The 14,786-nt window shown below is 52.4% G+C and overlaps 1 protein-coding gene across 3 annotated transcripts in view; it reads left to right on the top strand.

Moving 5' to 3' along the window:
* Kiaa0513 (KIAA0513 ortholog) overlaps positions 1-14,181 on the top strand; it is a 47,653-nt gene extending 33,472 nt beyond the window's left edge. For 2 of the 3 annotated variants that reach the window (XM_040735893.1, XM_040735898.1), the window contains exons 6-13: positions 753-948; positions 1,785-1,825; positions 2,291-2,369; positions 4,628-4,705; positions 5,759-5,788; positions 8,355-8,435; positions 8,695-8,789; positions 9,652-14,181. In XM_040735893.1, the coding sequence (XP_040591827.1) occupies positions 753-948; positions 1,785-1,825; positions 2,291-2,369; positions 4,628-4,705; positions 5,759-5,788; positions 8,355-8,435; positions 8,695-8,789; positions 9,652-9,701 (650 nt within the window). In that variant the 3' untranslated portion in view covers positions 9,702-14,181. The remainder of the gene's footprint in view (positions 1-752; positions 949-1,784; positions 1,826-2,290; positions 2,370-4,627; positions 4,706-5,758; positions 5,789-8,354; positions 8,436-8,694; positions 8,790-9,651) is intronic. The other variant, XM_040735899.1, reaches the window with a different exon arrangement.
* The last annotated feature ends 605 nt before the right edge of the window (positions 14,182-14,786 follow it).

Here is a 14,786-nt window from a genome sequence, read left to right as displayed (position 1 = left end):
AGCCCTGCAGAACCTGGTTCAGCTCCTCAACAAGAGTGCTGAGAGCCTCCCTATGGAGACCTGGGCATGGGTAACTGAGTACCCTCACACCGTCCTTATTGCTTCATTTTCATGTGCAGCCCCTTCCCTTTGCATGTGCTCTGGGTCTTCTGCTCCTCGAAGCCCCAACTGGCCTGACTGCTATAGATCATCAGCCTGGCTGTGTGCTTGTCGGCTGCCATCAAGTCAAATGGAAAGGTCCAACCTACTCACTTAGCCAGAGATGCACACTTGGCCTATCGGAGTTACCTTGTTGAGGTTATTTCCACTAACTGCCCTAAAGAAGGGTTCTGGGTTACCTCACTCATCTCTCCCCACCTTTCTATCCCATATTGACCTGAGGGAGGCCCATTCCAGATGCCTTTGAGACAGGGCTGAGTCTCTGCTCTGTACCCCACACCGAGCAGCCTCTTCTGTCTGTTGCCACAGCCTCTCAGACCTGCTGTGTGTCTCTCAGTGTAGACTTCTTTCCAGATGCCAGCTCCTTTGGGATACTTGGTAGTGTTTGCTCACTTCTCTGCAAACTTCTATGCTTATTGACCACTCCAGGGAGGCCTGGCCTTCCTTGTCTGAGATTCTGGCTAAGCCAGATGCTTCTAACCAGGCTGTTGAGGAAACTGAGGACAGTGCGTTGTATCTTGAGGTCCCTGGGCACTACTTCAGGCACTCTCCTTCTCTGTCCACTTCTTACTCCCTTTCTCCCCTCTTCCAAGGCAAACCGCACCTGCTCCCTGTGGAGCCCAAGGAGAAGCCAGCTGGCAGCATTGACTCCTACCTGAAGTCAGCTAACAGCTGGCTGGCCGAGAAGAAGGACATTGCTGAGCGGCTGCTGAAGAACACGGAGAATATGAAGGGCTTCTTTGGGGGACTGGAGACCAAGCTGAAAGGACCACTGGTCAGGAAAAATGAGTGAGTACGAGCGCAGGCCTGAGCTTGTGTGGAGATGGTCTTCGGGAAAAGCAGGTGGCTTGCCTAGTCTTGGCCCTGCAGCTGCTTTTGAGTCACACAGCTGTCAGCTCAGCATGACTGTGCACTCCCAGAGCTTCCCACGGTTTCCACATGCTGTTTGCTTGCTGACACACAGCGGTCCAGGAACCGTGTTTCTTGGGCTGATAGGAGCATATGGTTTTGTCATTTGGCAATAGGGAAATCACACACTCTGTTCCTCTTTCCTCCATCATGCAAGTTAATGAGAGTGAGATCAGGAAGGCCTCCAGTAGAGGCTGCTCTGGCATGCAGAGGACATTTTTGTTTTGTTTTGTTTGTGACGGGGTCGCTATGTAGCTTTGGCTGTCCTGGAACTTGCTATGTAGACCAGGATCACCTTGAGATTACAGAGATCCACCTGCCTTTGCCTCCCAAGTGCTGGGATTAAAGTCATGAGCCACTGCTCCTGGCCCCAGAAGGTTCTTGAGATTGGGGCATTGGTCACAGGAGTTCTGAAGCTAAGATACCATGAAGAGAGGGGTACCAGAATACAGGGGTAACCATCCAAGTTCCTGCACTCCCTGAGGCTTGGTTACAGCCAGGGTACATGACTTGTTCCTCCCTGTCTGTACAGTGGGCTCATAGAAAATGTTGCCATGCAGTCTCAGCACTACAGGTCAGTCCCCAGACCTCTCAATTGCCACTGTGGCACTGATTCCCAACCTCTCTTCAGAGAAGCCACACAGAGAACAGGGCAGCATCTGGCAGGAAGTATGGCATGGGTCAACTTTTCACTGCTTTGGTCTCTCTCCCTCCAGGGAAGATGAAAACAAACCTAAAGACAGACAGCTGAAGACTGGTAAGCTCACAGCTCTCTGGGCTGTGTAAGAAGTGGGGTCTTAGGGAGGTCGGGTCTATGGCATCTGCGGATTGATGCCTGGGGGGAAAGGGTGCCTGTGAAGGAAGGCAGGGCCTACCTCTCTGGCCTTGTAATCAAGACACACCACCCAGGACTCTTAAACTGGCCCACCACTAGCCAACACCAGGAACAAGCAGGTTGCACATAAAAGGACTTTGCTGGAAGGGCTGCCTTTCTAAGCAGACTGAGCAGAAACTAAATCCTCCAACCCAGGGAGTTGAACCAGATGTTAGGGGAGGTGCCACTGCATGGACTACACTGGGAAGAAGTGCTAAGCTAAGGGTGGCTAAAAGCTTCCTGGAATGTGGACAGTGTGGCTTGATAGCTCTTGAGATAAGCAGTGCCTCCTGAGTGTCCGTAGGAGCTCCCAACATGGTCTGCCCTCTTATCTCCTTATACCTACAGTGACAGTGATCAGCCCTGAAGATGAACAGAAGGGGGAGAAGGTTTACCTGTACACACATCTGAAGCAGCAGCCCATCTGGTAAGGTCCACCCATATCCTGCCCCAGCTGACCTGGCCTAGCTGCTGCCCAGCCCCTCAGCTGCCGGTGTCTCCAGCAAAGACAGTGACCATCCTCACCTCTAGGGTAATCACAGTGACAGAATAAATACCAGCAAGTTTTAATAGGGATGTGAAGACATCTGACTCTCCATGGAGGTGGGAAGGTACAGTGGCATGGCCATTGTGGGAATGCCTGGCAGCTCCCCAGGGGCTAGCAGAGTGGCCATGTAACCAGCCATCCCTTTGTGGGTTCATGCATGTACCTACATGGGAATCTGTATGGAGCTTACAGTACACTGTCCAGAACAGCCCCAAATGGGCAAGGCTATCTAGTTAGGCATGATGTAGTCTTTCTACAACATGAATTGTGGAAAGATCACCATGCAGTGACCTGAAAGCCATTGTACTCATAAGAGAAGTTAGACACAAAAGACCATGAGTCATCTCATCCTGTTTGTGCACAATTCAGGCAACATAGAGCCACAGTAGATAAGTGGCAAGAAGATGAGTAACCGTTGTCTTTATGGGGCTGCAGGAGTGCTGGGGGTTAGACAGTGGGGAGAGCTGCACAACTGAATACAACAAAAAATCACTGAATTGCATGTCTTATTTCCTTATTTGACTTTATGCATTATTATTAAGAGTGTATTGCTTGCATGTGTGTCTGTGCACCGTATGTGTGCCTGGTACCCTTCAAGGCTAGAAGTGGGCATTGGATCCCCTAGCGCTGGAGTTACAGATGGTTGTGGGCTGCCATGTGTGTGGTAGGAATCGGCACCCTGGTCCTCTGGAAGAGCAGTAAGGGCTCCTAACCACTGAGCCATCTCTCTACTCCCCTACACACCTTATTTAATTTTGTGTGCCAGGGTTGTCACACCCTAGGCCAACATTGCCCTTGAGCTACATCTCACATTACTGGGTGAACTTCATTGGATGTAATTATATATTAATGTTATTGTGCATGTGTACATGCATACACACACATACATAAACACACACTCTTACACATACACACACACATACACATAGCTGAAGTGAGAAACAGGCCTATGTTTTTAGCATGTCCTGGGAAAGGCTCATCTGCTATCTCTGGTCCCTGGTGTGGTGCAATTAAGATAGTAGGAACTTTAGGAGTGAGGTGTAGTGCAAGGGACTCAGCCTAGGCACTATCAGGAAGGAATTCATGTAGTTACCACACTTTCAAGTCAGTTCTTGAGAGTATGTTGTGACACAAGCCTGCCTTGTACACTTGGCCTTTCCTAGGCCATATTGAGATGCAGCCAGAGGACTCTTGCCAGAACCAGTAAAGGCTGTTGGGTCCCTCTAGCCATAATCATGAGTCAAATAATATCTTTTCTGAATATATCATTATGCCAACATCACTAGGTATTAGCATAAAACAGACCAAGACAGCAGCAGTTAGGAGCTGTGGTAGCCTTTAGTGTTGCTCAGAGCCCTGGGGAGCCTCCCATCTCACATTCACTCATCAGTGAGGAGTCACTCCAGCAAGGAATAGATATATAACATGGCTCCTCTCTCAAAGGTCACAGCCCAGCGAGAGCCATGTGAGAAGTGTGACTGAGAAATACAATGGGAACCCCCGGGGCAGAGGTCAGCACAAAGAGGCAGGACCTGAATCAACTGGAGACTGCAGCAGAGGGGCAGGGAGTTCACTGGTTCATGTGACCCCAGTGGCTACGGTGGACACCTCAGGTCCTGGAGCTGGTGTAACAAAGGGTCAGAAACCACTCTTGTGGACACTAGGCCACGTGGTCTCTGTTCGCCCACACATTATGCTGTGTAGTCAAAGCTGCCATGTGACAATGAGGCAAGGGACCTTCATGTGCAGGTGCAGGCCACAGCCACCGGCCACCCCTGACTTTCTACAGGAAGAACTGTTCCGGCTTCTGTATTCCTGTGGCTATGGTCCTATGACAGCTATGATGTGTGGCTTCTGGGTTCCCATGATGGTGAGGAGATCCTACTCAGCAGGACAGAGGTCTAGTAGTCTGCTTCCCCTTGGAAGCCCGCTGCTGCCCACTTGAGCAGCTGAGCAGGCCGGTTTGCACCACCCTCCCGTGGGCCTCTTCAATTCTTCCATCCCCTGCCAGCGCAACACTTTATTTACCTCTCAGGCTTCCCAGACACTCACAATATGAGAAGCTGTTACTCTTGGTGTAGAGGGTAGAGAGGACCTACCCACCCCTGGGTAGACCTTTACCATGTCTCATCCTGCAGGCACACGCTGAGGTTCTGGAATGCGGCCTTTTTTGATGCTGTGCACTGTGAGAGGCGGAAGCGATCCCCCACTACCAGGTATGAGCCAAGGGTGTCCCCTCCAGCCTTGAGAGAAAGGACCAAGTCTTGGCTCACTCTCCCAAGTCCTTGGGAGCCAGCAAAGTGGCTGAGCTGCTTTTGGGTTCTTCCACCCATGTGTCCCAGAGCCCTGCAAGCTGCCTGAGGGGTTAGTGCTCACAGCTTTGGGGGTGGGATGCTCAGCTTGCATGGTGCTTCCTGTTCTGGGGCTCTGGCATGACGTGGCCTGATCCTCCTGAAAATGCCACCTCCACCCAAGGGAGACCCCTGGCCTCCATTCCACCCCTCTGTCCTCTGTTAGGATCAGACCTGGCAGTGCAACTGCCCCCTGGGCCCGTAGCTGAAGCCTGAGCAGACCTTCCCATCCATGCCCATCTCAGATGCCCTGTAGGACCCTGTTCAGAAAGCATGGGAAGCAGGGAAGGGCTTGTCCTCAATACCACAGAGGCTTTCTTTGGGAGCAGGCACAGGTTGCTACCCACTCCAGTCAGCTGCAAGGCAGCAGCCCCTGTGGAAGCCAGGCCAGCCCTACTGGCCCACCAAGTGGGGCTTTGTAGCCAGTATCTCAGAGCTTCAGTTGACTATCACTAGGGAGGCCCTGGGCCTTTCGCTGTGTTTGAAAGGGAACAGATGAGCAGAGCACTGTCTGGTCGAGGCTCCTCTGCTGGAAAGTGATTATTTGAGGTAAAACCCTTCCTCAGAGGAGCAGCTGAGGCCAGTGAGAATGAGGTGGCTTGCCTCAAGTCCCATGATCCTCTGTTGAGACTGTCTCCTGGGGAAACAGAGAAAGCATGGGGTGGACAAGGCCCTAGAATTCCAGAAGACCTTGGGGAGAATCCATTGTGTCTGGAGACTGGGCGACCTCCAGGCACACCATTGGCTTCTTGCTGAGCTCTCCCAGCTTCTAGAGACCCATCTGTTCTGGGTTCCCTGTCTCTCTCTGTCCTCTCTGCTCCCACCTAGAATAATCCTCTCTGCTTGTTCTTTTCCATCCACATATCTTGCATGACTTTGACATGTGCCTTTGTTTACCTGTTTCTGCTGCCGCTCCAGAGGGGATGCTGGAGAGCAGGAGGAGAAGAGGTGTGTGTCCACGTGACTTCGTTCCATTTTACAATTCTGGGGTTCCTTCCAAGGCCACTGCCAGGAGGGGAGGGTGTCCTTGGGGAGGCATGCCCTGTGCTAGGTAGGCTGGTGACAGGGCCTAGTCTAAGGCAGATAGAACTTGCCAGGATCAGAGCACCCTAAGGTAGTTAGGAAACAGGACACTGTGAACCACCCCAAGGGGTACACATGGGCAAAAGGCTGCTAGCCCTCAGGGGCTTGGCCTTTCTGTACCTGGGCCAGACACAGGAACCCCACTGGCAGGAGAGACGGGTGGGGGTGGAAAAGCTGTCCTGTTTGCGGCTCCTCCCACTCCCACCAGAGGGGGTGTTATCTGGTCTAGGGTCATGTGAAAGGATAGTCACCCCCTCTCCTTCAGCCACTGGGCTACCAGAAGAGCTGGGGGTGGTCTCTTGAAGCAAAGATGGGCTGCCTTTGAGCCTGCAGGGGTCTCCCTCATGTTTCCCAGAAGCCTCTATGACACGTTTTTTAGAGTAAAAGCTGCGCCTGTCCATAAAGAGTTGTGAACCCAGGTGGGTTTCCTTGGAACGTTTCATGGAGACGGTTCACAGCTGTGTTGCTCTGATGACGCTTGCTGCTATGGCTTTACAGTAGCTGTGAGGAGCATTCAGGCCTGATGTCCCCTCACAGCAGCAGGGGCCCCTACCCCTGTGTTCTCTCAGAGAACCCTGTGACAAACCAGCTTCCTAGGAACAACTGTCATAGTTCCCCCCACCCCAGACAGCTGAGCTGGCCCATGCTGCTGGCCCAGTGACCTGTTCTGAGTCCAGCTGAAGGAACTTCCAACTGCCTAAGCCTCACAAGCCTCCTTGCTGGAGCCCAAGCAGCTAACTGACCAGTACAGGCCTACTGGAGAGCAGCTGGTGTCACTCAAGTCCCCTAGCCTCCAGCAGCTGTCTTTATCAGTGACCCCTCCTAACAGCAGATTCCCTTCCATCGTCCAGTCCCAGAGATTTCCATCAAGTGCTGGGGACACACACACATACACACACACACACACACACACACACACACACACACACACACACACACACACGACAGGGAGAGAGAGCACTTAGATTTGTGATTGATGTGGTCGATGTTCCATGTGTAGGACATTGCAGAGGCCTGAACTCAGCTCTCAGGAAGCAACTAGATAGAAGGCGCCAACCAGGCCAAGTTGTTCATGACCTTCCACTCTTTTTTCAGAAGTCAGGTGACACCTCAGATTTAGTCCTGTGCACAGCAAGGAGAATCACTTCCTCATGGTGTCAGGCATGGAGGCCTGGAGCTATGCCACACAAGTCAGAGAGTGATTTACTGTGCACATCTGTACCTGGCAGGCTGCTGGTGCTACGGGGCTGTGTGTGCCTAAACAGCCTCAGAGCAAGTGTTGGAAGACTGCACTGTCCCTCCGGTGCATTCTGGGATCTTGATAGGTGCTACCTGGGCCTACCGAGGCTGCAGGTGACCTCCACCATGCTGAGCTGTGGCAGTGGGTGGACTGGGCCGGGAAGAGGCAGGCCTGGGCTTTTGTCCCTTTGTTTTGTTCTCTCCCTTCCTTCTTCCTGCTTCTCCACGACTGACCTCTCCTTCCTCCATGCCGCTGCTTCTCTCCCTGTGCTCCAATCTTTCTCTCCACTTTACTTTTAGTTAGCACCATCTGTCCTGAGGCTTCTCTTTGGAGGAAGTGGGCCAAGATAAGCTCCCCTCCTATCCAAAGCTACGTATCTGTCCTCTGAGTACGGGGGTCTGACTTCACGTAGGCAGTGAGCATAAGACACGGGGCTTCTGTGCCTTTTAGGAGGGGCTGCTCCAGGGGCCTCACCAGGAAGGGGAAAGCCAGGGTGATGGGTGACATGTGCCGGTCTTGCTGTGGCAGTGGTAGAGGTGTCAGCATAGGCACCTCCATCCTGCTCCTGGGCTTTCGTCTACATAGGGCAGGCGGATGCCTAAAAGAACACCCCAACCTTACCAGGTACCCACCCCATGCCACCTGCCCAGTGCAGAGGACAGTCCTTCTTAGAGACTGTCCAATACCTCACTGGCTTTAGAGTTTGGACTGGCTTCATGATGGCCACATGGTCACAGCTCAGTGCCAGGAGGCCTATAGGCAGAGTGTGGAGTGAATGCCCTCTCCATGGTAGGAAACAGCAATGTTGGAGAATCCCTGGGAGACTGGCAGAGTCTGTGCAGAAAGGACAGTGTGGTTGTCACACATTCCCAGGCTCCCCATTCCTGGGTCTCCTGTAGATGCTGCCTTGTGCATCTGGTCCCTGAACACTAGGCAAGGCCCTAGCCCCTCTGAGTTTCCTGGACTATAAGGTGGGCCAAATCCTCAGGAAGGCTGTGAGTGCACAAGGCCCTCCCAGGTCTCCAGGACAGTAGAATGTGATTCTTCATCTTAGGCAGGGAGTAAATGTTGGTGTTTGGGGGCAGGCTCTGGTGGAAGCTACCCACAAGGTGGGTTCCTGTGTGTTCACAGATCAGGGGAGGGAGGGTCCGAAGCCATTCTGAAGCCCATCCTGTCCTTCTGTGCCCACAGGGAGAAATGGTGCCACATGACCCAGGAAGAGCGGGATGACAGCCTGCGGTTCAATGAGAACATCACCTTTGGGCAGCTGGGGTGAGAGCCGAGTTGTGAAGCCAACCTGGGCCACCTACCAGGATGGGGTGGTATAGTGGGTCTGATTTCTCAGGAACACAGGATGGGTGGTGAGTCCTCCTCTTGATCCTGGGGCACAAACTCCAGTTAGGAGGTATGGGTGAAAATTTCACCTGATACTGCCCCAGGTCCCAGTCATCCCCCAGTCTTAGAGCCCAGTGTCTTGGCTCTCTTTTCTGGGCCAGCAGGAAGGTAATGGCCACGGGTGTTTTTCCTCCAGCACGTTCACGCACAACATGCTGGCCTTTGGTCTGAACAAGAAGCTATGCAGCGACTTCCTGAAGAAGCAGGCTGTGATTGGCAACCTGGATGAGGGTGAGTTGGGCTAGGGGTACTGTGGGGAGGTGGGAGCCAGAGCAAGCTCTCCACTCTGGGGCTCCCCATCCTGCCAGAAGGAGCACACCCCTCATGGAAACCTGTTTCCCTGGCTTGCCTTCTTTCCCAAACCCATGGAACATATAATCTGGCTGTGTAGCCGGAAGCCATTTAGCCAGGTAGGAAATAAACATGTCTCTGGCATTCTATCTCTGCACTTGTGCAGAGCAAAACCCTGGCCCAAGTTGGTACCTTCCAGAGCATCATCTGGTTTTGAACCGCACGGTCAGGGCAGGGTGGTGAATAGTGCAGGGTTTCTGAGGCTTCCCAGAGTCTATCCCTTGGCCTCAGGAGAAAGCTTTGTGGCTCACTGTTGTCACTCAGCATTGAAGCCAGGTTTCCGTGTCACCATTTACTACTGGCGTTCTCCTGGGCCAAGGCCTTATACTTAGACCTATCTTCTGATGAACCAGTGACCTGCCCCTGCCCTCATTTTTAACCAGGAAGAGCAGCTGTGCAGGTGCAAGGGCATTTGTAGCCATCGGGCAGCCTCAGGGTTATCTCCCCCTCCACGTGGCCATCAGAGCTCAGCATGCCTTCTGTTGGCTGCTGGAGGCCACACTCCACACATGACACCATTCCTGTAAAGACCCATGTTCTGAGAAAGAGGACCGGCTTCCAAGTGTGTGCTCCTGATGAGGGACAAGGCTCAGCTCTGAGATGTAGCAAGGAGTGACTATGGCCCTGTGGCTGACTGTGGCTTGAGCCAGCAGCCTCATCCCTGGCCTTAGCGTACAGATTGGGCCAAGTCATTCCTGGCCACCAACCATGTCTTCTGGAGTAATCCTGTTCTCTCTTCCAGAGCAATACAAGCTGCTAAGTGACCACATTGAGCAAATGGCCACAGAGTAGGAGGTCAGCCCATGCCGCTCTCCCAGGAGCTGTCACCCCAGTGATGACCCTGCATGACACCAGCAGCACCCAGAGCCGCCTGGCTGCCCTAGAACTAGCAGTTAAAAGACTCCAGAAGCCTGTCTCCCCTGCCTATGTCTGCTCCCCATTCTATGTACAAGGTGCCCCTTGGGTTACACAGCTAAAAATGAGGGACCATCTACCCCAACCCATCCCTGAGCACCAGGCTTGTGAGATGAGACAGAAGATGGAGGAGGCCATGAGCTAGGGTCCCCAGAGTTCCTGCTGAGAGCCAGGGACATGTGGGCATGGAGGTGCAGGAGGGGATCCTCGTGGCTCTAAGGTGAAGACAGAATCACTACTCTGAGGGACACAGCCTACCACTCCCTGCCACAGGACTTTCTGTGAGCATAAACTGTGTGGAGGGACCATGGAGCCTTTCCGAATGGTCTTGGCTACCTGCTCTTCTCCACCTCTTCATGTGACAGGAACTAGAAATCACAGGAACTGGAAGAGAACTCAAGGGTTGTCACTTTCCTAGGGGTGTGAGCTTTCTGCCAGCCACAACCTTGTCTCAGACTCAAGAGACCCGTCAACAGAGCCTGTGAACTGTCCACTTACACAGCCTCTCCTCCAACAGCAGAGAAAATCCTTCAGTTCCCAGGCAGCAGCAATATATGCCCTGGAATGCAAGAAGCATGGGGGAAAGGATGCTTCGGCAGCTCTGGGGTGACACCCTTGCTAAGAGCAGCTGGTTAGAGCACACAGAATGGATCTGACTGAGTCCTCGAGGAGGCCACAGGGAAGAAAGGCTGCCTGGTAGCTCCAGTCCACGGCCCTCCTCTCATGAAATACCCACAGGGACTTGCTTCTTCTTCACCCCTGTGCCAGACCAAGTCTGATGCACAGCGTCCAGTGTGCTGGCCCCAGAGCTGCTGTCCCCACCCACCCCACCAATGGCCAAGGTTCCTTCTGTGCCAGCCACTGCCATTCTGGTCACTGACCTTGAACTAGGCCTGCAGGCTCTCCTGTCACCCTTCATCACCTCATCGTTCTCTGTTCCTCAGCCTTCAGTCACATTTAGTCAAGGTCTGTCTGTGAGCACAGCAGTCCTCTGCTGACAGCCGTGTGCTCAGCTGCCATGGGCAAGCCTTCCCTGTGGGGAGTGTCTCCCTAGGATGTCCAAAGAAGAGCGGGATGGGTCCAGCTTTGGAACAAGCATTTCTTGGATGTTGGGGGTGACCAAGGTAGTTCATCCATCACTGAGCCAATTCAAACAAATGCTGACATCCAGGTCAGCCTCTGATGGTATAGTATGTGTTACTGAGCTAGCTAGGACACCCAGCCCAAACTGTGCCTGTCTCTGCTCCTGTGTTTTAGGCAAGTGACATCAAGTGAGATCACCCCTGCTATCTTTTCTGGAGCCTTTCTCAGCTGTGCAAGCATGGTAGCCTCTCCTTGCTCTCCCCAGTCCTGGCGTTAGTGTGAGTTCAGGAGCAGTGAAACTTGCCTCCAACAGCTGTGTTGTCTGATGTCTGCTTTGCCCTGCACAGCCCTAGGGGAAGAGCACCAGTGGTTCCAGCACATGGACTGTAGAAATGACTTGGAGACTGTTCCATACCAACCTTTGAGATAATCATTACGGAAGAAGGAAGGATGGCTCTGTTTTGTCTGTCTCTTGCTCTTTATTCTTGCAGATACAGCCCCACAGAGTTGGGAAATTCTGACCTATGTTAGAGCCACGTGACACTGCTAAGGACCTGGTAACCCTTTTGAGGACAAGGCAGCCTTTGATGGGAGCAAAGCTGCAGGTGACTGGACACCTGCAGATGTCCTTTGTTGACAACTAGCTTTGATGAGCTTTTCACATCTGAGAGCCTCTAACCAGTGTCTCTGGGAGGTCACTAGTCTGCCCCTCCCCCCAGGTATCCTGTCTTCCTGTAGTAGCTTTCCCCTAGGACCCGCCAAGCAACTGGGCTCCCTGGCAAGCACTCCTTGGCTGCCATTCTGAGCTCACCAACCACAAGCAGGTCAAATTACCTGGATAATCCTAAGCAGTATCTCCAGTCTTGGCTGGTAGTGGCCCAGATCTGTACAAGCCCTTTAGCAACACACTCAAGCCTTTCTGGCATGTGACCTTCAGGACTGCGTGAGTCTTTGTCACTCACAATAATGTTTGCCCCCACAGAAAAAAATCCCCTGTTCTGAAAACAGGCCAGTGGTGAGCTGCCTCTCTGCTGTGGTCAGCTTTGTTAGAGTGTTGTGGGTGTTGGAGGCGGAGTGTGACATCTTCCAGGCTGTCTCTGCTGAGTGTCTAACCACAGACAGAATCACACTCTGGTAGATTGAGAGATCTGCATTGTGCAACCTGGCAGACTGTGGTTTTCTCTTTGTCCAAGAAACAAAGGGGCTGAGGAGCTCAGCATCTCCAAGAGGACCATGGACAAAGCTAGTTTTCAAGCTTCATCCACACAGGAAAGAGGTCTTCCTGACTGGGCCAAGTGTACACCTGTAATCCCTCACTCAGGAGGTGAAGGCAGGAGGATCAGGAGTTCAAAGTCATTCCCAGCTACATCAGGGGTTCAAAGCCAACCTGGGCCTCATGAGACCTGATCTCAAGAAAAAAAGAACAAACAAAAACAACCAATAACAGATGATCCCGAGAATCCATGGTGGGCTTAGAGCCAGTGCCCCAGCTTAAGATTGGCCTGATGCAGATGGGGGCTCATGGCCTGCCTTGTCCCCCCTTAACTGAGAGGATGTAGTTGGTGCTCTGTCCCTGATTCTGTAGCCCAGAGACACTGCAGGGCCCAGGGACACAGGAGGCTCCAGAGGCAGCACACCACTCTAGAAACACCTGCCATTCCTGGTTGCTGGTGTGAGGGGCCCACGCTTCTCTGCTGGGAACTCTATGAAAAGCTAAGGTCTAATTGTGGTGACCTTAGTAGTCCTACACCGTAGACTCATACCCAACCATGACCTTCCTGGGTCACACTGACAAGTTGGTGTTTCATTCTGGGCCTGCACAGCTAGGGCAGCTTTGTTCCAGTTTCTAGACTGCAGTCAGATAGCCAGGAACCTTCATAACTAGAGGATCCCTGTGTGGGACAGAGTAGCAAGGGACTCAAGGAGGTGGCACTGGCCTCACAGCCTCAGGGAAACAATAGGGGAACCCTCCTCAGCAGGGGTTCCTTGGTTCCAGGCCCCTGCCCTCACTTCTCCCACCTTCCAAGCCAGCCAGCTCTGCAGAGCCCCTGCTAAGGGTTGAGCTGCCTCTTCCTTCAGATCCAACCTCACAGTCATGGCCTCAGTTTGTTTTAGCTTGAGAAGCTTCCAGTAGATGCCCATGGAATGGGCCTCATTGACTGGACAGGCTTCTTACAGGCCCCTCTACTCCACTTCATCAGGCCAGGAACAGGAGTACAGTATTAGGTTAGGAAGTGAGTGGACCGGTCTTTTCCAGGCTGCTCACATGTGGAGAACACACTCCCACTAAAGCCATCTTCCATGACAGGCTCCTGCAGGGCCTTCATTTTGTACTACAACCCCCCTGGAGTCTCTGGGTCAGCATATCACCTACTCCTGGGGAAGGATGGAGTCCAGGGTGTGGTGGTGGCCAGATTGCCCTGCTACAGAGGGGCAACTTATGCCAATGCCCCTCTGGTAGTCAGTCTGAGCTTTGAATAACAGATGAACACAGAGCTGGGAGCACACCCCAAGTTGGCTGTGTTCATGGGCTCCTCGGGAAGCTGGTGCTTTGGGGGACAACACTGTAGACTCCAGGCTCTGACAGGAAGTGGCATGGGCCCAGCTGCAAGCCATGCTCCCCTAAGCTACAACTTCAGAGATATTGCACTTTATCTAGAAAGGTCCCAGGCCATGGATTTGCCTTGGCTCTGATCCTGAGCGGAGGCTGGCCCTATCCCATCCTTACTCCTAAATAATAAGTGTGTTCATGGAAAGGAGGGAAGAGACCCTGCCTGGTGAAGAAGGTTGGATCACCGCCACCTTTGCAAGAGGCAGTATCTTAGAGTCAGTGGGGGAGAATAACCCTGGTCAGTGGCCTAAGACTGTCAGTTCATCCAGAATAGGGGTGCCTTGAGAGGTATAAGTTGGACATTTGGCTGTTGGGAAATACTTATCTCAGACAGCAGGCATCTATCCCCATGGAGAATGTGTAAGGACCCAGATTGTCAGCTGCCTAAGCCAGTTTCCAGTGGGGTACTCCACCTGCATGGTCTGCTCTCTCTTGGAATTCCACACCCATTTGTTGCCAGAAGCCCCTAGTAATGCTGTGTTTTATATGTTAGTTACACAACTTTTTGCCCTGCCAGGTCATGTTCTAAAATTAAGGTTGAGAAAGTTATGAGGTTGAAGATCTCAGGCAGTGCTGTTTCCTGTGAAGAAAAAAAAATCCATATATATAGTACCTTGGCTTGTCAGGAGGTGGAAACTGAAATAAATTATCTTTTAAAAAGAAGTCAGATTAACTTATTTTCACATATCTGTGAGGACTTCACAGGATACATCGTCACATCACTGGCCTTGCAGAAATAGATACCCCCACCCCCACTTGGACTTGGCTAACTAAACTCAGAGACTGGGTTGGAGTTTGCCTGAAAACAGAGTGTGGCCTGCTTCTTTGACATGTAGGCCTCCTTGGATCTGATCACCAATTGTCATGTGGGTCTAATCAGGGTCTATCACCTGTTACTCCCAGGTAGGAGAGGGGAGTAGGGGTACTTTGGCTCAGAGATGAGTCAGGGTCAGGGGGCATCCTGCTGCCTTGGTGGTGACCAAGCCTGATGGATCACCTAAGTTGTCTGTAGAACCAAGTTTCAAAAGACAGACATCCTTTCTCACATGAGTACATAGATCCAAGTCTAGGACCTCGGCATGCTCATGATGGCCTCATTCTTCCCAAGGAACAGATCCCTTGGAGAGTATGCCAAGGGATCACTCCACACATCTTCCTGGAGGCCCCACCTACTCTCTGCCTACCCCCACAGTGGACTTTTGTGTGATTATGGCCCCATGGCCACAGTATAGATGTCATGTCATGTCTGTGTAATAGCTGAGATCTGT

Source organism: Mesocricetus auratus, unplaced genomic scaffold, assembly GCF_017639785.1.
Source record: "Mesocricetus auratus isolate SY011 unplaced genomic scaffold, BCM_Maur_2.0 Super-Scaffold_6723, whole genome shotgun sequence".
Lineage (NCBI taxonomy): Eukaryota > Metazoa > Chordata > Mammalia > Rodentia > Cricetidae > Mesocricetus > Mesocricetus auratus.
This window is presented reverse-complemented; position numbering and strand designations above follow the sequence as displayed.